This window comes from Thalassophryne amazonica, chromosome 23 (genome assembly GCF_902500255.1).
Source record: "Thalassophryne amazonica chromosome 23, fThaAma1.1, whole genome shotgun sequence".
Lineage (NCBI taxonomy): Eukaryota > Metazoa > Chordata > Actinopteri > Batrachoidiformes > Batrachoididae > Thalassophryne > Thalassophryne amazonica.
The window spans coordinates 29,554,357-29,576,979 of NC_047125.1; the positions used below are offsets into that span (position 1 = coordinate 29,554,357).

Genomic DNA, 22,623 nt, shown 5'->3' on the forward strand with positions numbered 1-22,623 from the left:
GTTATTTTTTACAATTATTATAGATGTTTTAAGGCTGTAAAACCCCTCACTACACACTGTATACACCTTTCTCAAACAGGCATTAACTGTTGGGAAAGTGTAGTGACACGGACCCACAACAGGGGGCGTAAATGAACGGACAATGAAAGAGTCGAATATGAACACTTTACTGTTGTGAAAGAGTACAACCAAAACACAGCGGATTACAGAATTTGTGAAAACAGTCAATCCACAAAGGTGACGTGTGGGCAGGCTCGAGGATAGAAGACGTCTGTCCTGAGAAGAACCGGAACCACACGATTTCCTCCGCCACCGAACCTGGAGAATACTGGAGCCGCCAAGTCCCGAGTCCCCAGGTGGCCACCGTCTTCGAAGGTTGGATCTGGTACTGCTGGCGAGGAGCAAAAACAATAAGATATGGGTGCGTGCACACCCAGTAACAACAAAGGCGGAGAATCCACCTCCACCTCTCACACACACTCGTGCAGCTCCTGTCTTAAACACTTATCTGGTTGGGGTGTGAAGCGAAGCCGTCGCTGATTACGCCAACCTCACTGATAAGGCACACCACAGGAAAGCAGCTGCAAAATGAATTCAGACTAAGACACAATTATAGTCTGGCTGAGGATATTACTCACAGGTAGATGATATCTCGGCAACGAGGTGGAGATGACGTCCGGTTTTTATGGAGTGGAATGATGAAGTGTAGATGGGTGACAGCTGTCACTCAGCTGTCACCCCGGCTGTGTCCGTGGCGGCGGCGCCCTCTCGTGCCTGAAGCCCGCACTTCAGGCAGGGCGCCCTCTGGTGGTGGGCCAGCAGTCCTCTTCTGGCGGCCCACACATTAACATTTTCTCACTTTTCTCTCCTGTGTAAACACTCAAAGTTCAAACCTTAGTAGAAAAAAAAGTTTTCCTATAAATAATTATGATGGCTTTTAGAACTAAAGAATTTAATTTTAACAACCTACGAGGCTGGACACGTAAGAAATTATTAATAGTGACTCACCAGTATTTCACAGTTCCTCTGACCGCGCCTCTTCGTCGTGGCGCCGCTCCGCTGTCCGGATTGGCTGATTACTCGGGTGGTATGAAAAATATTATCCGTCCGCGAAAAGGGTGTATTGCTATTTATTCTTTAGTGTGTTATCCAATCATATTGGCATATCACTTATAGGTATATGATAATGTTTTTAATCTGTAAAGCAATGGCATATTAACAATTTGATGATTCACAATTCACTTAATGGTAACAAACTAGATTTTAGAAATTTGTAACATTTTTAAAACTTACCAACTTGGCTTTGTGGAGCTTCCACACTTACAGTTTGGCTACATCATAGAACAAGAACAAAACTATCAAAACTGAAAACATTATCCAACCTTAAGGCTTGTCAGTTGTACAAATAAAATAAAAGAAGAACTTTGAACAACATTTTGCCCGTATAATGTCTTAAACATTTCAAATTTAAATTCAAACATAATTAAATATGTATTCTGTGTTCAGGCTCTAACAAGGTTTCTGGTTACGTGTGGAGGTCCAAGTAGTGTGGGTGAGATTGAGAAAGAACAAAAGGAACGAGACCACCTGGTGTTTTCATAAAGATGGTGTGGTCAGAGGTCATCTTGGGAATGAACGTCATGGTAATTTGGGGCTTTTAATGATATCTTTGAACTGTTAATTGTCAGGGTGGAATGATTGTACAGCAAACATCAGGACTAACTAAAAAAAAAAAACAAGAATTGGGTGCACAAATTTTAATTTACTTTAATCCGCACAGGGTCAAATATATACATACACTCCCACTAATATTTGGCTAAATGCCCCTTAAGTTGCACCTTGAACCGATGCTTTTGGTGGCAATCAACAAGCTTCTGGCATCATTCTAGCTGGATTGTTCTACAGTAACGAATTTGGGCTCAGTAACTGTATAGGTGCTAGATCTGGTACTGATATCCAACCCGGGGTGGAACACAGGATGCTGGAATAACTTTAGGCTCCTTTAATCACTGACATACAGCAGTTCTCCACTTTTGCACTGTAAGTGTGTATGTGGTGTTTGTTAGCTACATATATAACCTGCCGATGGGCAATTCTAAAGAGCACACTTTCGAGTGTTCGCCACTAGAGGTCTCACTACACCTTACTATGAGCTAGAATATCTCTCAGTGCTCATAGCTCATTCTTTCTCTCATCTGACCATAAAACTTTTTTTCCAGAAGGCATTTGGCTTGACCATGTGGGCAGATGTAAATTTCAGTCTAGCTTGACGGTTGCTCCTGAACATCCTAAACCAATTTCCTCACATCTGAGGGTGACAGTTTGGGTCTTCTCCCCAGCCTTGGCAAAGTGGTGTCTGACTCACTGCCTTTCCAACGTGATAGTTGAACACTCTTCTTGGCAGAATTGGTGGAGTTCATTTAAACGGGTTGGGTTCCTGGCATGGAAAGCATAGTCCACAAATTCTGAATAGGGTTGAAGTCAGGGCTTTGGGAAGGCCATTCCAGAATTTTAATGTTAGCCTGCTTTATCCAATCAACAACCAGTTTTGATGTGTGTTTGGGATCATTGTCCTGTTGGAACACCTAATGGTTGACAAGTATGAACCATCTTGCTTTTGATTTGAGGTGACGAAAGTTTCTTGATTATTTCATCCATTTTGTGCAAATGCTCCAGTACCAGTGGCAGCAAAGCAGCCCCAGAGCATGATGCTACCACCACCATGCTTGACAGGTAGTCTTCTTTAGTTTGAAAGCCTTACCTTCACTCCTCCAAATATAGTCATTGTTGTGGAATTTCTGTGATGAATGTCGGCATAAAACGATCAAATGAGACCGGCAAGGAAGGAGCATTCAGGAATTAGGCATATTGATGCAGAGAGATTTATTTTTGGTCAAAGCATAAACAGATGCACCTGGAGAAGTTCCAAAAAGGTACAGCAGGCAATATACCACCAGAGCCTTCTGTCTTTCCATTCTCAGAGTGTCGTTTTAAGGACCTGCGCCGTAACAAAAACAAATTCATGCTACAAACATGGCCTTTGGCTAGTCAGGGCCATGATTACATGTTTATTCATGAAATTGAAGAAACACAGTATGTTATATCAACAAAGGACAGGGATGACCCTGGGCCGGTGTTGCTGATTGAACGGACCCTCTAAAAATCATCCCCCGATGATGCGGTTCACGGATTAGCACCTCGTTTCTGCTTCAAACTGCCTTCAGTCATCATCTATCTCAGCAACAGATATCGGAAACTTTTGTACAACAAACATTTCCACATAAATTCAGCATTATTTCATCATAAAAGCATCACGGAATTTCATTGAGTTCCTGCTTAAAACTGACTTTAGTTCTGTCTGTGACACCAGTACACCCTGCCTCACAGACATGACGAAAACATCAATTTTTCCTCCACAATTTTGGCCAAATAGCTCATTCTTTCTCTCATCTGACCATAAAACTTTTTTCCAGAAGGCATTTGGCTTGACCATGTGGGCAGATGTAAATTTAAATCTAGCTTGACGGTTGCTCGTGAACATCCTAACAAATTTCCTCTCATCTGAGGGTGATAGTTTGGTTCTTCTTCCCAACCTTGGGAAAGTGGTGTCTGACTAACTTGTACTTGTGTACAACTATTTGAACTGATGATCTTGGAATCTGCAGTTGTTTAGGAATGGCTCCAAGAGACCTTCCCCAATTGGTGTAAATCTACAATTCCCCTTCTTAGATCTTCACTGAGTTCCCTGGACTTTCCCATTGTTTTGAGTATTGGTCAGTCCATTGCGTGCTGTCGAACACACCCTTTTTATGGTGACAAAGAGAAACTACCTGTTGTAGTCGATCTGGATTATGAAAGAAGAGTTAATAGACCTTGGCCATGTCAAATTAAAACATTGTAGAACCCTCAGCGCCACTTATTTGTGCACCCAATTTGTTTTTTTTTTACATCATTATGTTTGCTGTACAATTATTCCACCATGACAAAAGAACAGTTGAAAGACATCATTAAAAGCCCAAAATTACCAACATTCCTGCCCATGATGAGTGTATGAAAACCTCTGTTCACAACTGTATGTGAATAATGGGATTTAGTAAACTCACCATCTTAAATAAAGTCCCATTCAAAGTTCATGAGCCTCCTAAGCACTGTGGATACACGTGGATTGACTGATGTGTTTTCTGTAGGTGACTTTGCCAGTTTGCTTGGATAGGACTTTGTCCCGATGCCTCTCTCAGGGTTAATGCCAGTAAAACGCCTAAAAAAATGATAGTGTTTCTTTAGACACAGTAAAAAAATCAAGTTATGCCACTCGGATTAATAACAATAAAAGGCAGCAACTGTATAGATGCCAAACAACATACCAAAAGGTATTACTGAATGTTGTATCCTTTGGCATGAATTCGAGCGTGCATGCTCTCTTCTTGGTATTGCAGAAGGTGGAAAATACTGCAGCAATCCCCGTCGGGCAGGGTGGACCTCCTCACGTATGACGTGGCCATCAAGGCTCAACATCAAGCACAAAATACAACTTCCCGCTGTTTCACCCGATACGTAGAATTTTCCTCAGTAAAATTAATGTTATTTTAGTCCTTGTTTAAAATCAACTTTGTTGAATGGTGAAGAAGAATTTTGCTTTATATATCTGTGAGGGTCTCCGAAAAGTGAGCCATTAAGATACGATGACAAAAAATGACAGCTCAACACAGCATTTTATCCGGATATTCCACTGTTAAAGGAGAATTTTAATGAAAGACATGCGGACGACACAGGAAATACACCTCCGTGTTGATAACCATTTGTAAAATCCAGGCGGCTTTTGATGGCTTTCAGTGGAGTGAGTATATGAGAAATTGTTTAACAGCTGGACATGTTCCAACTTGTCCTTAAGGCTTCCAACGGAGGCGTTTTTCCTGTGGCGGAGCGTCGTGGCGGCTGTGAGCCGACACTGCAATCCGCCCGCACGTCTTTCATTAAAAAAAATCTCCTTTAACAGTGGAATATCCAGATAAAATGCTGAAACCGACTTCTTCTGAAACGTCTCTGTTCTCTCACAACGTCCTGGATCAATAGAGCCTGAAATGTGGAGGTTTTCAGCTTGAAGCAGGCTGACGACGGCGCCTGGGAGTGCTGCACGATGTCTCGCTCGTGGGAAGTCCTTAAAGCGACAGTATCACCTCAAAATCTCTCATCAGCTGTTAAAATTTTCACCGAAAACCAGCTTAATTTTTCTAACCATGTCCACTTCGATGTGTCTCACAGGTTTAGAAAAAATTTTGATCAAACAAAGCGCCAGTCTCTCAGCAACTTCTCAGACAAAGGAATTCCGACGAGGGGCTGGACGACTCCTCCCACAAGGAGTGCTCACAGGCGAATGACGTCACCGACAGGCGTGGAAAAACTCACGCATGCGCACGAGGGTTCAAGCATGTCTGACGTAAAAACATATGAATGAAATCCATAGTTTTTGAAAAAAAATAAAAAGGACCTATATTTTATGGACAGCCCTCGTATGAACAAGTTAGGTTGCTGTTCATCAATTAATAGCTGAAGTTAACCTTCACTTACCATCATGGCCGTAGTGGTCCCCGCCTCACTTTATAGTCACCCTTTCTTGACTTCAATAAAAATATATACTTGTTTTATAAAAAGTAAAATAAAGACCTCTTTCTTGACCTCATATTTAACTGTTGACAGCACTGTAACAGTAAAACTTGTAATTTCTAACCTACATTGTTAATAAATGTAACTATTAAATTCTTTCTAACATTTTTCTAACATTTAAATTTTCTCTAAACATTTTACTTGTCGAAATTATTATTATTTTAAGTAGTAGTAGTAGTTGTAGTAAAAATAAATAAATAAATAAATAAATAAAAAGGCTTCAAAGCTGGACCTTTAATCTAGGGGTGTTGTTGGGGGGAGACATCCCTGTCCCATGCCCCCATTCCATCTGGATTCGCCCCTGCTTTGGCGTTTGAGCACAAAGAATGGATAACATTTATTTATGCAGAAAACATGACCAGATTTACAGGTCAGAAAGTTTTATTGCATTTTCACATCATGCGCTCCCTAGAAAGAGTTTAGGTGCATTTGAGTGGAAAATAGTGTTAGTTGTTGACGCGTCGCGGAGGATCAGCTGTTTTAACATGCAGATACGAAGCGGCTCAGCTCAGCTCTAAATAAAGGAGGAAAAAAGCATAAAAATGTCTTTGTAAAGCTCAGTGCAGGTGTTCTGTTATCACCGCGCTTTAAGAAGTGACGACGAGTCGTAGCTACTACAAAAAAAAAAGCGGATGAAAAGCTCACAGCTCGGTGTGCAATACTATCAGTCCAGCGGTGGGTCAACATCTTCACCCCAAGATAGAGAACACCGTTACGGTGATCAGTAGGACAGCAAACATCTGGTGCATCTGTAATATCAGAGAAACATGCAAAAAATCTAAATACACAATTCAAATGATGCAGAAACCTCGACACTCAACAGTTCATATACCTGCAGTTTCTGCTCTGTTGCCTTTACTGCACTGGCAACATGTCATCCAGGAGATTCATGCCAATGAATACACCTTTGAGGAAAAACAAGCATATCTACACACTAACTTAAAACTTGCAGAAATTAATGTGAGCCCCTTGGTTGTCTAATTAACAAGCATCAATCTTTAAAATTCTAGCTAGCTGCTGAATCCTTTTATCATCAAATGCACATTTTTGAAAATGCAAGCAAACTGGAAACATCACTGATTTATGGAATAAATAATACTGCTACTGACCAATTAATTTGCAAGCTGGCGATGGGTGAATAACAGAATGGCTCCAAAATGCAAAATAAATAAATAAAAATAATAATAAAAAAAAATACTGCATTGATACTGTTATTTTAGATGCTCTGAATGGTTGATTAGTAGTAAAGAGATGTATTTTACATTATGTTTGTTAAAAAAATGTTAAAAAAAAAAAGTCAATGGAGTGCAAGTTTACTGTAAATCCAAAAGAAAATCTGTTAAGTGCTGTGTTTAAAAATAAGAGGTGATACTGTTGAAATCCTGGTACATTTACAGCAAAGATATACAGTATGGCTGATGTACTGAAACTGTTCTTCAGCTACAACACTGCTCTTTACAATTGCACCGGGAACCTATGCTACCTATCAAAGGCACTTATTTATACAACAGCATAACAAATGTAATAACATTTTTATTGCACAAATTTTGAATATCATTATTACAATATTATTAGGTTTTTTCTGTTTTTGCCTGTTCCACATTGGAGGAAACGGAAGCTTTATTTTCAGAACTCTATGGTTTTTGGCACATTCAGTTCCACCACTGCCACACAGTGGACACAAACAGAATAACAAAAACAAAGAAGTGATTACCATCCACACACCACCAGCGCACGTCTGCTTGTGCTCAGACATTTGTTCACGACGTTACACTCTGTGAAAACACAATCATCTGTATTTGTCTCAGATGAAGCACACCCGGAAGTTGCAGTTCCACTTGAGTCTGGTTCCAAAAGCAATCACGTTCCCATTGAAGTCCATGTTAAAATCCCCAAATTTAGAGCAGAAATAAACATGTTTCCAGCCTGGTACAATAAACGGTTTTGGTCTCTATAGATAGCTTCCCCCTCCGTGACAACTGTACAAGGTGTTTTTGTTTTTAACTTCTTAGTTTAAGACGCTTTATGCCAGAGAGGTGTGCATGATTAGGGGCGTGGTCGCTGTGAGTGACATCACACAGGCTTTGTCCAGTATGTTACAATCTCAAAAGAACAGAAAGAAATGACGGCACCTCATAACAGACATAAATCCTGCCTGCATCAACTGTATAATAAATAATTTGGATGGTATCATAAAAAAAAAAAAAAATTCAGTCATGTATCATTTTAGATCATCTCGAGCATTTTTGTGTGAAAAAAAAATCCTTCATTTAAAGACTTAGAATTCAGAAAGTATTGCGATCAATACGATCTTGTTCCATCTGAGACCTTGCCTTCTGTTTCTGCAGTACAATGTGCTCCGCAAAGTCCCTCACTGCTCCTTGGCCTGCGGTGCTGCTGCAGGTGTACTTCGCAGCGTTGATGGCTACATCGGGCGCGTCACATGGTACAGCGCTCAAACCCGCCAAGTTCAGACAGCTGATGTCTGGTTTGTCATTACCTGAGGGGAGGAAACAAAAAAACAGATCAGCATTATATCTTTGATTGAAATCATGCTTTTACTTCAAATCACTGGCTTATGTTCAGCTGTCCAAAAAAAAAAACAAAATTAAAAAAATAATAAAAAAAGAAAGAAAAAAGTAACGGGCTGCATAAGCTAAGACTGTTAGACATATCTCTAGAAACTTCGTCACTCATCTTTGGCTGATACCAGTGAATGAGAACACTGCCATCTAGTGTTTCAGACTTCAAATCAGCAACCAGCACCGAGTCAACACAGATCTAGTATGACATGCAGTCACCAACATGATGAACTTTTACATAAGTAATGGAGTCAAGACGTTTCCCCGGCATCAACAAAATAGAAATTTTTATGTTACACTCCAGTGTGTTGGTTTGTATATAAAACAAGGGGATGTGATGGCATAGTGGGGATGCTAACACAATATGGTCAAACAACCCTAAATGAGAGAAAAAGATCAGATGTATGAAAAATGCACACAAACACATACAGACAAAAAACACAACCTGCAACGGTTCTTATTTTGATGACTATTTCATTGTAGACAGTATGAACCCAAGTTGTTTCATGTTTTGTCAGATCAACTTTCCTTTCCTTTGTCAATTGCTTCCTGTGTGCAGGATGCAACTGACTGCATTTCAGGCCTGGAACACATTCCAATCAAAGTCAGGACACTAAAGCATTTGCCACTTCGTAATGTGGGCATTCTTGCTCACAATGCATCCAGAACAGCCATTCATCAATAGCTGATATAACCACATGGGCAAGGGATTACTTTCAGAAACATTTTGTCAGACATCACAATATGCTACATTCACAAAATGCCACTTAAACCTTTACTGTGCAAAAACAAGCCTTAGGTATCTTTGTCCAGAAACGGCGTCGACTTCTCCGTGTTGTAGTCTGTGTCCCTTTCTTGAGTTCCTTTACTTTTCTGCCTTTCTTTCTTGGTTTTGTACTTAGTTACTTGTCACTACTTAGGTTTGTCACTGTGTGGTTCTCAGTTGCTGGGTTTTCCCGGTTCATAGTGTTCCTGACAGTTTAGTTTTCCTGTGTTTGTTCATGTCTGCATGCCCTGGTGTTGCTGTTGACTCTCATCCTGTGCTCCTGTGTGTTTGGACTGCTGTTGAGCTTTGGACTCATCAGCATCTGGTAAATAAATCATTGACTTTTCCCCCTACACCTGTCTAGTCCATGTCTGCATTTTTGGGCTCTTATCCTGCCACAAAACATAACACTCTGGGCTCAGAGGCATCTCGGTTGGATAATCGTACAGTGGTAAAATGTATTTTCGTGAGACAATTAAGTATTCCAGCTTTTTTTTTTTTCTTTTGGAAGAAATGGACATGTTGTGCTCTGAACCAAAAACAGACAGTTATCAAGTCCAAAAGCCAAGTCTATCATGTTATAGGGTTGTTTCAGTGTTTTAGCAAAGGTAATTTACATTTCTGTCTTTACAGCCTTAAATGGGGAAAAGCACACTGAGATTTTAGAGCAATATAAGCTGCCTTGAAGACAACATCTTGCAGGGACTTCCATGCATTTTACAAGACAATGCAAAACCACATTCTGCACACATTACAAAGGCATGGCTGCGGAAGCAGAGGGTACAGATACTGAACTGGCCTGTCTGTGTTTTTGGCCTGTTCCCAATAGACTACGTGGATCAATTTGAAGAAAAAAAAAATGCAACAACGATGGTGCTGTACTGTTTTACACCTTAAGACATGTTTGCAGGAAGAATGGGAAAAAAGTAAAATTTGAAACACTTCCTCATTTGGTATCCTCAATGGCAAAGTACTGAGTAGGAATGGCAACATTACAAGGTAGTAAACACTTTGGAGTCCCAACATATAATGGAATGTGCTGCAGTCCTGAAACGCAGGAATGAATGTCTATTAAATTAAATAAAGGCGACCAGGTTCATACAATAAAACAGAAGTTAGACTAAATGTAAGCATCACTGGTTTGTTGTAGTTTTATGTATTAAGGATGAATTAAGGTAAAAAAAAAATACTTTGGATCCAGGTTGCATCAAATTCTTGGTAACACGAGGTCTGTTAGAAAAGTAACGGACCTCGTAATTCTTGGAGTGTCTGTATTTCTTCGTATAAACACGAGAAGCACATTTTGGAAGAGAATCATGACACCGAGAATTAAAGTTTGGTTAAGGTGGAGTTCCATACTGCTAGTCGAATGTTTTACCAACGGGCTGACTAAACTAAAACTATCATGACAATACTAACATGTTCAGTACTCATGTTACAAGTTCAGTTCCTTACCCATAAAGGCCACATCCTTCCATGTCAGATTTCTCTCCTCCAACATGGCCTTCACATCTACCAGAGGCTCTTCTCCCACCTGCCTAACCTGACAGCCTGTTCTCTCTGCCACTTTGTCAACCAGAGACTGGGCCACAGGGTCTTCGCTGGAGGTCAGCAGCACCACCTAGTAGAACAGCACAAATTGTACCAGACCAACAACTCACTCCTAACAAGAAACCACGAAATGGCAAATTGCCTGCTGAGCTCTTGGTGAAATTCTACACTAGACAGGAAAATATACAGTTTGACCCAAAGGAAGTTGCTAGAAAAGATTTTTTTAATCTGTTTATGGTTGTACTGGGTGTAGAGAATATCACACTAAAGGTCTACTAAAATCCAACTTCTGGAAAGTTGTTAAATCAAAGATGGAGTCCAAGATGGCCGCCAAAATAGGAAATTAGCTGCAACTCCCTTACTATTCACTCTAGAATCATAATTTTAGTATCTACACCTAAGTTTGTTGAACCAAGCAATTCAATCAGCGGAAACAAAAAAAACAATGGACAATCCATTCATCATGAAATCCAAGATGGTGGCCAAAATGGCTGCCGATACTTTAAGATCGGTGTAACTCCAATTCTTTTTAATCATACAACATGCTCACCCTTTGCTGAAGACCCTTCATTGCGCAATGTAGTCAAAGATACGTGTGAACGAGAATGTGAACTTTCATGAATTCCACACAGTCGGAAAGAAAAATCAATGAAAACATGAATGGACAGCCTGCCTTCACGTTACCGTATAAACGGAAAGATAAAGTGATGACACTTGGTGATGCATCCTCCATACATCACAGAGTTTCTCCAGATCAAATTATTGATCCTGCCTTGTTGAACTATCACAGGCTCCACGATACAATTATCATGATTCACGAAGTACTGAGACACCCCTAGCTTTGGTCCTCCCTGGGTTTGCAGGCCGGAAGGACCAAGAAGGTCCAAGAGGTAGGTGTTGGTTGGGGCTCAGATGATACTTTGTTCTTGCAATCAGTTGCCAATTTCACATCAATACACAAACCACTTCAACTGTTACACCACCAACAATCTCACAGACAAGCAGAAAAGGCATGAATGAAGTCATGATATTTGTTCTTTATCTTTGCAGCAAATAAATATACAAAAAATAAGAAAGGTTAACCTCCACGCCTTCTCTCTGCAGCATGTGGATGCCGGTTGTGTCTCTGACGTTGATGGCCAGCATCTCTTCTCCAGACGCAGAAAAGATGATACGTCCTTCTGTTAAACATCCAGAAATGTTACACAGCATCAACCGAACCACCTCGGGCGAGTCGCGACCAAAGTATCCGTATCTACGGAACAAGCCAAGAATGATTGACAAACTGTGAAAAACAGACTTTAAAGCAAGAAGGAGATAGAGCACCTCATCTGATCTGTTCATGAGTCTGAATTAAACGTGAGCCTCATTCTGGCTCGCTGAGGTGGGCGTGTCACCTGAGAACCCTCTGTTCTGCCACGGGCCAGTCGATGTCCACGTCGATGTCGACACTGTACTCCGGTGACATCTCAAAGTAACCCATCTTACCGCCCTGCAAAAACCACGACACGTGACAACAGAGAAGATATTTTGCTCTCTGCCATAGATGATTCTGCACTAATCTGCCCCCTAGCGGACAAACACTGTAAAGCAACACATATGCTACATCAAAAAAACTAAAATACGTCTAACGGGGAGTCGGTGCCCCCTATTTACCTGCAGGAGATCGTGGTCCATGATGAGCTCTTTGGTGGTGAAATAGAAGGAGCCGTTCTCACACAGCTCCCCATCCCAGTCCTGACGCCGCGGCCTCTTGGCGGGGTTGAGATTTAACGGTTTTGTCATCTCACCTGCTAGCAGGACAGCAGGGGAAGCGTTAAAGACACTACAAGACACAATGATTGGGCAATAATTTGGAAAGTTGAATTTAAGAAGTACTTACCTCCTTTCTTAACCTCCTGCCAGCGGAACTGATACCTTCGGACCACAGAGAAGACGGAATCAAAACCCTTCAATGTGATCATCTCTAAGGCCTTCTTCAGGTGGGACGGGTGAAGACACGGCGATGTAGCCTGAATGTTACAGATCACATCCACCTCTGCCCGACACAAAGCAAGAAGAATTTTAAGCACTCAGTCTGCAGCGACTTGTCATCACAGTGCTGTACAACATGACAAAAACGACACAAAATAACCACAAGTGTAAATGACAAGAAATAGACACATTAAAAGAGCAGAATTCATAATTATATAGGTACATCCAAACTGATGACATACAGCAAAGTGTCAAAGTGTGTATACCAACTCTTCAAAATTTTTGAATAAAATGACAAAGCCCAAGCAATAGGAAGCGTAGCAGGATCTGACTTTGTGTCCCACCTGGATGGAGCCTGACAAACTCTTTGATAGTGTCCAGTGATGTAGAAGAGTCTTTGGAGACTTCAGGGCTCCTGCGATGGATCTTTGCCCCCCACACCTTCGCTACCTTCTCAATCTCGTCATGGTCTGTCGATACCCATACACTATGAAAATGTAAACCAAAATTATATATTTGCAGCCATAACTGGTTTCGGTTTTTGAACACCGTTTATTACCATATTTTCTGGTACAAGTCACAACAGAGTATGCCGTGCCTTTTTTTCTGTATGCGGAACTCATTTTCTACACAGTGTCTCCCTTTGGCCAAGTTTAACAATGGACAGGACAGTGTAGGAGATGTGCACACCACAGCATGTGCTGTTACTTAATATGCAGATTTAAATTGCAAAAATATGCAAGCTGGACAAATAAACATATGATGGACAACATATTGGATGTTATCTGAAGCAGACGAACATGGCCTGCTGACTAGGCATGTGGACGTTAATCGATAAGAATCGGTATCAAGATACACTCAACAAAAATATAAACGCAACACTTTTGGTTTTGCTCTCATTTTGTATGAGATGAACTCAAAGATCTAAAACTTTTTCCACATACACAATATCACCATTTCCCTCAAATATTGTTCACAAAACAGTCTAAATCTGTGATAGTGAGCACTTCTCCTTTGCTGAGATAATCCATCCCACCTCACAGGTGTGCCATATCAAGATGCTGATTAGACACCATGATTAGTGCACAGGTGTGCCTTAGACTGCCCACAATAAAAGGCCACTCTGAAAGGTGTAGTTTTGTTTTATTGGGGGGGGATGCCAGTCAGTATCTGGTGTGACCACCATTTGCCTCATGCAGTGCAACACATCTCCTTTGCATAGAGTTGATCAGGTTGTCAATTGTGGCCTGTGGAATGTTGGTCCACTCCTCTTCAATGTGCGAAGTTGCTGGATATTGGCAGGAACTGGTACACGCTGTCGTATACGCCGGTCCAGAGCATCCCAAACATGCTCAATGGGTGACATGTCCGGTGAGTATGCCGGCCATGCAAGAACTGGGACATTTTCAGCTTCCAAGAATTGTGTACAGATCCTTGCAACATGGGGCCGTGCATTATCCTGCTGCAACATGAGGTGATGTTCTTGGATGTATGGCACAACAATGAGCCTCAGGATCTCGTCACGGTATCTCTGTGCATTCAAAATGCCATCAATAAAATGCACTTGTGTTCTTCGTCCATAACAGACGCCTGCCCATACCATAACCCCACCGCCACCATGGGCCACTCGATCCACAACACTGACATCAGAAAACCGTTCACCCACACGACGCCACACACGCTGTCTGCCATCTGCCCTGAACTGTGTGAACCAGGATTCATCCGTGAAGAGAACACCTCTCGAACGTGCCAAACGCCAGCGAATGTGAGCATTTGCCCACTCAAGTCGGTTACGACGACGAACTGGAGTCAGGTCGAGACCCCGATGAGGACGACGAGCATGCAGATGAGCTTCCCTGAGACGGTTTCTGACAGTTTGTGCAGAAATTCTTTGGTTATGCAAACCGATTGTTTCAGCAGCTGTCCGATTGGCTGGTCTCAGACATTCTCGGAGGTGAACATGCTGGATGTGGAGGTCCTGGGCTGGTGTGGTAACACGTGGTCTGCGGTTGTGAGGCTGGTTGGATGTACTGCCAAATTCTCTGAAACGCCTTTGGAGACGGCTTATGGTAGAGAAATGAACATTCAATACATGAGCAACAGCTCTGGTTGACATTCCTGCTGTCAGCATGCCAATTGCACGCTCCCTCAAATCTTGCGACATCTGTGGCATTGTGCTGTGTGATAAAACTGCACCTTTCAGAGTGGCCTTTTATTGTGGGCAGTCTAAGGCACACCTGTGCACTAATCATGGTGTCTAATCAGCATCTTGATATGGCACACCTGTGAGGTGGGATGGATTATCTCAGCAAAGGAGAAGTGCTCACTATCACAGATTTAGACTGGTTTGTGAACAATATTTAGGGAAATGGTGACATTGTGTATGTGGAAAAAGTTTTAGATCTGAGTTCATCTCATACAAAATGGGAGCAAAACCAAAAGTGTTGTGTTTATATTTTTGTTGAGTGTACAAATGTGCGCGATGCGAATGCATCGATTCATTCAGTGTACATTGATTCAATTGACAGGTGAAATTGTGATGCATTGCTCGCTGCCTACTTGCATCGATTTTTTGCAAGGCACATTGAATGCACCACGGATGGAAGCCAGAAAGTGCATTTCTACCGAAATAAACATGAAGGTCCGTGAAACAGAAGCAAGGAGTTGGAAGAGATTTTTGACGCACCTAAAACATTTTAATCAGGCGTTTGGCGATTCTTTGGCGTTTAAAAAAAGATGGGAAACTTGGCAAGACGCAGGTCATTTGGAAAGAATGCCGTGGCCGCCCCTGCGTCCCCTAACTCGGATATTCCTCTGAGGCAGATTGTAAACTGAGCTCTAGCAAAAAAAAAAAAAAAAAAAATCTCAGATTGCTTTTGCCAAGGCGGTACTCTGTCACTGAGTGACTCACTTGAAGTTACTTATTGACAGTGATGTTGTCTTACTGTTTAAGGTCTTAAGTGTGATGAAACAGGTTTCGCGTATGGGGGAACTGATTCCTGTTCCTTAATGTTCAATCTGCTAAACTTGCTGCTTATAAGGAGTAAAACAAATCCTCTGCCTCTAGTAGAATCAAAAGAAGAAGTATACCATAGTACCATACTGAATTGCAGCTTATTTTCTATTTAAATTTTTTGCATAATTTCTTTGCATCATGTTGAATCGCATCGTATCGCCATCAAATACATATCAAATTGCATCAAATCGGGAACAGGGGTGAATCGTATCGTCAGTATCGCTATATGTATCGTATCGCTGGTAGTGTATCAAATGCGCTGTTATGTACCTGTGTAGACAAGTAAACCCACCCTTTCCAAGTACTGACTTGGGTACCCCATCACCCCAAACGGTCAAAATAATTCGACTCAAAAATGTTTTTTTAAAAGAATCACATATCAGGAACTGGCCCTTCAACTAATTTCAAGTCTTCACGTGCACCTGGTCAAGTCCCCTCCTCACCTTGCTGAGCTACACCTGCACGTCACATTAACACTCTCACGCCACAAGTCACCATTGCAGAGCACCGTGCGGTACCCGGCTGCTGCACTCAAACCCCACATATTACCTCGGGTGACTGCTCTGAAAAATAAAAATAGCATAACCCTGGTATTCCCCTGACCTCCAGTAATACTGTGAGAAATCTTGGAGTCATTTTTGATCAGGATATGTCCTTCAATGCGCATATTAAACAAATATGTAGGACTGCTTTTTTGCATTTGCGCAATATCTCTAAAATTAGAAAGGTCTTGTCTCAGAGTGATGCTGAAAAGCTAATTCATGCATTTATTTCTTCTAGGCTGGACTATTGTAATTCATTATTATCAAGTTGTCCTAAAAGTTCCCTGAAAAGCCTTCAGTTAATTCAAAATGCTGCAGCTAGAGTACTGACGGGGACTAGAAGGAGAGAGCATATCTCACCCATACTGGCCTCTCTTCATTGGCTTCCTGTTAATTCCAGAATAGAATTTAAAATTCTTCTTCTTTCTTATAAGGTTTTGAATAATCAGGTCCCATCTTATCTTAGGGACCTCATAGTACCATATCACCCCAATAGAGCGCTTCGCTCTCAGACTGCAGGCTTACTTGTAGTTCCTAGGGTTTGTAAGAGTAGAATGGGAGGCAGAGCATTCAGCTTTCAGGCTCCTCTCCTGTGGAACCAGCTCCCAGTTCGGATTAGGGAGACAGACACCCTCTCTACTTTTAAGATTAAGCTTAAAACTTTCCTTTTTGCTAAAGCTTATAGTTAGGGCTGGATCAGGTGACCCTGAACCATCCCTTAGTTATGCTGCTATATACTTAGACTGCTGGGGGTTTCCCATGATGCACCCAGTGTTTCTTTTTATTCACCTCTTTTTGCTCTGTATGCACCACTCTGCTTTTAATCATTAGTGACTGATCTCTGCTCTCTTCCACTGCATGTCTTTTTCCTGATTCTCTCCCCTCAGCCCCAACCAGTCCCAGCAGAAGACTTGCCCCTCCCTGAGCCTGGTTCTGCTGGAGGTTTCTTCCTGTTAAAAGTGAGTTTTTCCTTCCCACTGTCGCCAAGTGCTTGCTCATAGGGGGTCATTTTGACCGTTTGGGTTTTTCTGTAATTATTGTATGGCTTTTGCCTTACAATATAAAGTGCCTTGGGGCAACTGTTTGTTGTGACTTGGCGCTATATAAATAAAATTTATTTGATTTGATAACTTTAAAAAACTCATCACTTTTACATTTCTTTGAATTTTCGCTATTAAGCTCGAACTAACAATTACAGAACGTGAACCACAAAAACAACAACCAAAAAAAAAAAAAACCAAAAGTCTGCCTACAACAAAGAAATACATTGTGTGTGACTGGAAGAGGACAACGACAACGACAAAATGTTCTGAGGCGTGCGCCAGCAGTTATCGCTCAACTGTTCAAGCAGTCACGTTTGTTTTTCCACAGTACACAATGCCTTTAGGTTGTAAAGGAATTGGGCACTGTGTGCTACAGGTTTACAAAGAAACAATCACACAGGTATTTGAGAAATATTCCTGAAGACTGTGAGAATATATATATACATAATTAACCTCAGTTTATACAAACTGCTCATGACTATTCATTCACTGACGCGTCACAGTTAAAGAAAGAAGGAAGTTGTTTTAGATCATGGACTACCCCAGGCTCCCATGCACCCTCCAGCCATCTATCAATGTGGCACCATGTGAAAGTTTAGGGTGTCTAGAAAATAGACATCAACACTGAAAAAGTTGGGACTCAAAGTGTTTCAGGCATCTGAATGGACCTACCCCAAAATGGCATTTCCAACCATTCATGCACAATTCTCAACAAAGGCATCAATGTTAGACACATTTCTTTAAGTAACATTCCAAATTAAAACATGGGCAACGTGCAATAATAGCAATATTTTCACCAGTTCACACAAATGCACATTAATGATGATGAAAAATTTATCAGTAGCCTATGCAACCTAGTTTTTCCACTTTTTTTTTTTAATCAACTGTTATTTACTTTCCCCTCTACATAATGCATATACTACAAAACTCTGTATAATTTACAGTATCAGAGGGGAGCATAACCTTCCATTCGGTACCTAAAATATGCTTCTCAAAAACAGAAGTGGCAAAAGCTAAAGAAAAGGCATATGTTGAGCTGTACAAGAAGCTGAACAGTAAAAAGGGAGAAAAGGACTTGTACCGACTTGTGCTTTAAGATCAGACAGGAGTCTCCATGCATTATGATGTCTGCAGATGACATTGTGATCTGTAGTGAGAGTAGAAAGCAGGTTGAGACGAGTCTGGAAAGGTGGCGATATGCTCTGGAGAGAAGGGGAATGAAAGTCAGTAGGTGCAAGACTGAGTATGTGTGTATGTGCGAATGAGAGGGAGCCCAGTGGAAAAGTACAGTTACAGGGAGTACAAGTGGTGAAAGTACATGAGTTTAAAGGCTTGGGGTCAACTGTACAAAGTAATGGCGAGTATGGTAGAGAGGTGAAGAAGAGAGTGCAGGCAGGGTGGAGTGGGTGGAGAATGGTGGCAGGAGTGATTTGTGACTGAACAATATCAGCAAACTATGGATGTTGTACGGCTTAGAGACGGTGGCAGTAACAAAAACACAGGAGGCAGAACTGAAGATTAGAGCCTGACCGATATGGATTTTTTGAGGCCGATGCCGATAACGATATTTGGATGAAAAAAAAATGCTGATAATCGATAAATCAGCTGATTTGCCAATAGCCGATAAATCAGCCGATATTATTATTACTATTATATTTTTAAATGAATAAAATGTTCTTTTTTGGACCCTTAACAAAAAAAGATGAGCTAAAAGCTGAAGTTTTGTCCTCATATTAACTTTATAACAGAAGAATTTTTAAGTTCAAAAAATGCAATCAAGAATTTCACCTTTGTGAAATTAGCAAATACATATCCTTAATAAGAGTTGTGAAATACATCTGATCTTGTACCTCTTGTTGCTGCAACTTAGGTATAGGCTTAGGATAAGGATATAGATCCTTATAAACTTACTTGTATGCTTTTATCAGCCGATCAGTGCAGTGTGACGGCGAACTACGGGGGCCAGTGATGAACACATTTAAGCAGGGGTGTAAGCAGCTCTCAGTTGAATGGAGTCACAGCTCCATCTACTGGACAAATGGTACAAGAACATTTTACATTGCCAACACATAAATATTATTTCAGTAACTGTTCTGTTTGAGAAATTATTGGCGTTCTATCGGCAAAATTTCGGCCGATAGTGAGTACTTTGAAAAGGGCTTATATCGGCCGATAATATCGGCAGGCGGATATATCAGTCGGGCTCTACTGAAGATGTTCTGATTCTCTTTGTGAGTGACGAGAATAGACAGGATTAGGAACAAACATATCAGAGGGACAGCTAGGTGGGATGGTTTGGAGACAAAGTCAGAGAGGTGAGATCGAGATGGTTTGAACATGTGCAGAGGAGAGACCCAGGGTATGTAGGGAGAAGGATGCTGAGGATCGAACCACCATGCAGGAAAAGAGGGAGACCAAAGAGGTTTATGGATGTGCTGAGGGAGGACATGCAGGTGGTTGGTGTGACAGAAGATACAGAGCACAGGGTGGGATGGAAACGATTGTTTTGCTGTGGCGCCCCCTAACGGGAGCAGGCGAAAGAAGAAGTTGGCCCAACTGGTTCGTGATTTTTTTTTTTTTTTTCCTCCTCAGAATCAAGCGTTAGTTATGTTTAATAGTAACAGAGAAAACAACAAATTACTTCAGTACCTGTGGAAAACGTCCGAGTCCACGGCGGCCCTCAGCACCCAGCCCAGGAGCGGAACTCCGGCCAGCGGTTTGATGTTTTTCAGGGGGATCCCTTTACTGCCGCCCCGGGCTAAGACCAGCGCAGCGATGTGTCTCTGAGGCGTCTCCTTCGGCTTTTTGGCGGCCGAAGACGCGCCGTCGGCACCCGTACAGCTTCTCCTCCTGGACGCCATAACGACGCAACGACGCTAACAGCTAACCGATACGCGGCTTCTAAGGTTGTAAACCGAGGAAGGAAATCCTACAACGGCGGATACGTTATAATCATGAGATGCCCAGTGTGCGCATCCGGCCTTCAAAATAAAATCATAATTTATGAAAACATTTTTTTTTAACTTCTACGAAGGGCAACCCATTTTTTATATCATACATTATTTTAATAACGCCAGAAAAAAACCTGCATTTTACATTCTTGACATATTTAAAGGTTAATTTTCATAGAAATACTAAACTGTTGAATGTTGTTACAAATAAAATATTACTGTGATTCTTCAGTTATGTTATTATTATTATTATTATTATTATTACGTATCCAGAGATTCAACGGATATTTTGTTTGTAAACTGACAGCTAAAAACAATGCGAGTATAAATGGAAATAAATCTGCAACAGCTTCTAAAATGAACTGATTTTAATGGTTGACAGCTTTTGTAAACAATTAATTAGTATATGTAGTTTGTACATTTTACAAATTGCTGTTTTATATTGAAGTATAAAAGTGACAGTTTATACGTGGCTTAAAATGGCCCTTTTAATTACAGCATTACATAAAAATACTGAACAAAATGGAATTGTGGTACAAAATCTAAATTGATTAAAAAAAATGCCCTACCAAAGTATAAATTTGTTCGAAAGCAAAACAGATTCATATAGTTGGTGACAGTCAACAGTATACACATAATGAATGTTGCAAAAATATTCTTTCCATTTCACAACTGGAAAACATTCATTATTTGTTTTATATGACACCTTACTTAAAATTATGTAGCTACTTGTAAAATTTTATTTAAAAAAAAAATTAAAATATTTGACATTTTCAGAAGTGGTAGAGAAATATATGGTGCAATATTTCAGATATACCCCCAAGCAATATCTGTCTTATTTTCAAGATGGCTACCATAAGAAAATATGACTGACAGAATTTTTTAATAATATCAATATTATACCTTATGAATGCAAAATTTATATATGAGTCAGTATTTAATGTTTCAGATGATCATATTATTTATATTTTTATTTAAATAATTGGATGTCATTTAATATTATTGTAATTTATCATCATTTTAATTTTTAAAAATCCAATATGCCTGCCGTGACCCTCTTAATATTTGTAAAATAGCTATATATTAGCAACTCTACACTGGTCAGAAGTCTGGACTCCTTGCCTGTCTTGAGGAGCATAGTAAAAGTCAGGACACTGTCCCAAAGGTTGATGTGGTCATTTTGGGGGGAGCAGCTGTGGTTCACATGCTCGCTCCCACATCTGCATGCCATACTTTCTGTGACAACTCAGAGTGTTCTTGCCCTATGTTCAGTTGCACCTGAACCACTCCCAGAGAGTAGACATTGTATGGGATGAGTACATTCAAAATTCTCTGAAATCAGGCACCAGGGTGTCCCGTGGTCATGGTGTGCGCAGAATAGTTGAAAGACACTCCCACATTCCACGGGACTGGCAAACTTTCCTGAGAAATGATAACAAATCAAAATTCCTCAGCTACCTTGCTAAACAGGTCACAAGCATTGCTTCACCAAAGCAAATAATCACTACCAAGGGCAGGTCAGTCACCTAATTCAAAAATCAACCATGCTAATTTTGTCACCGTATATAGGACCCCGGGCCCATATTCTGAATTCTTAGATGAATTTTGTGAGTTTATCTCTAACTTAGCAACCCATGCAGATAACATTCTGATTGATGGTGACTTAAACATTCATATCTCTGCAAATCATTTATGGACATTATGGATGTGTTAGGATTCCTGCAATGCATTCAGGTGTTGACACACATTAGTGGAAATACCCTGGATTCTGTCCTCATGCACCATATCACTGTCACAAATCTTGACATCATGCCTCTTGTGTCAGTGGTCTCCAATCACTAACTTATTAAGTTTACAGTCTCATTACCGTGTTTACTGAACAAGAACCTCATTTATCACTGCGGCGACACATCAACTCTTCAACTACAATTAAACTTGGAGCCAGGCACCCTGATATCTTAGCGTCACTTTGGGAAAATGACCATTCAGTCGACAGTCTTGTGGACAGCTTAAACTCAGTGCTCAAAAACTACACTTGAAATGATCGCTCCACCCATATTAAAACCACGCCCCCCCACCCCAAAAACACAGTCACCACGGTTCAATGATTACTTACGTGGCCTCAAGCATATGGCTTGAGGTCTAGAACGAAAATGGCGTTATTTAAAACTAGAAGTATTCCGCCTCGTGTGGTGCGATGCTATTCTAGACTACAAGTATGCACTACTGGCTACAAGGTGGACCTATTACTCTGATTTGATCAACAAATACAACCATAATTCAAAGTTCCTGTTCAACATGGTGGCAACACTTATTCATGGACAACCACCTGTAAGTCGTTCTCCATTTACAGCCCAAGATTTTTTAGATTACTTTGAGAAGAAAATAGAAGACATTAGGTTAAACATATCCCAGCATGGGATTCCAGATTGAAAAGATGTTCCTGCTAGCTTGGCTAGTGGGGAATTCCCCTTTGGCTGACCTGGTAGAGTCTTGGTCTTGAGTGCGAGCAATCTGGGGTTCGAATCCCACCA

General features: G+C 40.9%; 1 protein-coding gene and 1 long non-coding RNA gene across 3 annotated transcripts; one reads left to right on the forward strand and one right to left on the reverse strand.

Annotated features, from left to right (window-relative positions):
• The first annotated feature begins 337 nt into the window (after positions 1 to 337).
• LOC117505125 lies at positions 338 to 22,623 on the forward strand. Its single transcript, XR_004559032.1, has 3 exons — positions 338 to 348; positions 10,378 to 10,383; positions 22,549 to 22,623. It is a non-coding gene; the product is annotated as an uncharacterized LOC117505125 (long non-coding RNA).
• cmasa (cytidine monophosphate N-acetylneuraminic acid synthetase a) lies at positions 7,924 to 20,052 on the reverse strand. 2 transcript variants are annotated; one of them, XM_034164663.1, is made up of 8 exons: positions 19,788 to 20,052; positions 12,882 to 13,024; positions 12,446 to 12,601; positions 12,220 to 12,356; positions 11,961 to 12,055; positions 11,647 to 11,818; positions 10,468 to 10,633; positions 7,924 to 8,164 (listed from the first exon to the last, which is right to left on the reverse strand). In XM_034164663.1, exons 1-8 carry the CDS (start codon positions 19,997 to 19,999, stop codon positions 7,950 to 7,952), a joined length of 1,296 nt encoding a protein of 431 aa, XP_034020554.1. In that variant the 5' UTR covers positions 20,000 to 20,052; the 3' UTR covers positions 7,924 to 7,949. The 2 variants fall into 2 exon arrangements, with proteins under 2 accessions (XP_034020554.1, XP_034020555.1); XM_034164664.1 differs by having other exon boundaries at positions 7,950 to 8,164; positions 12,220 to 12,353.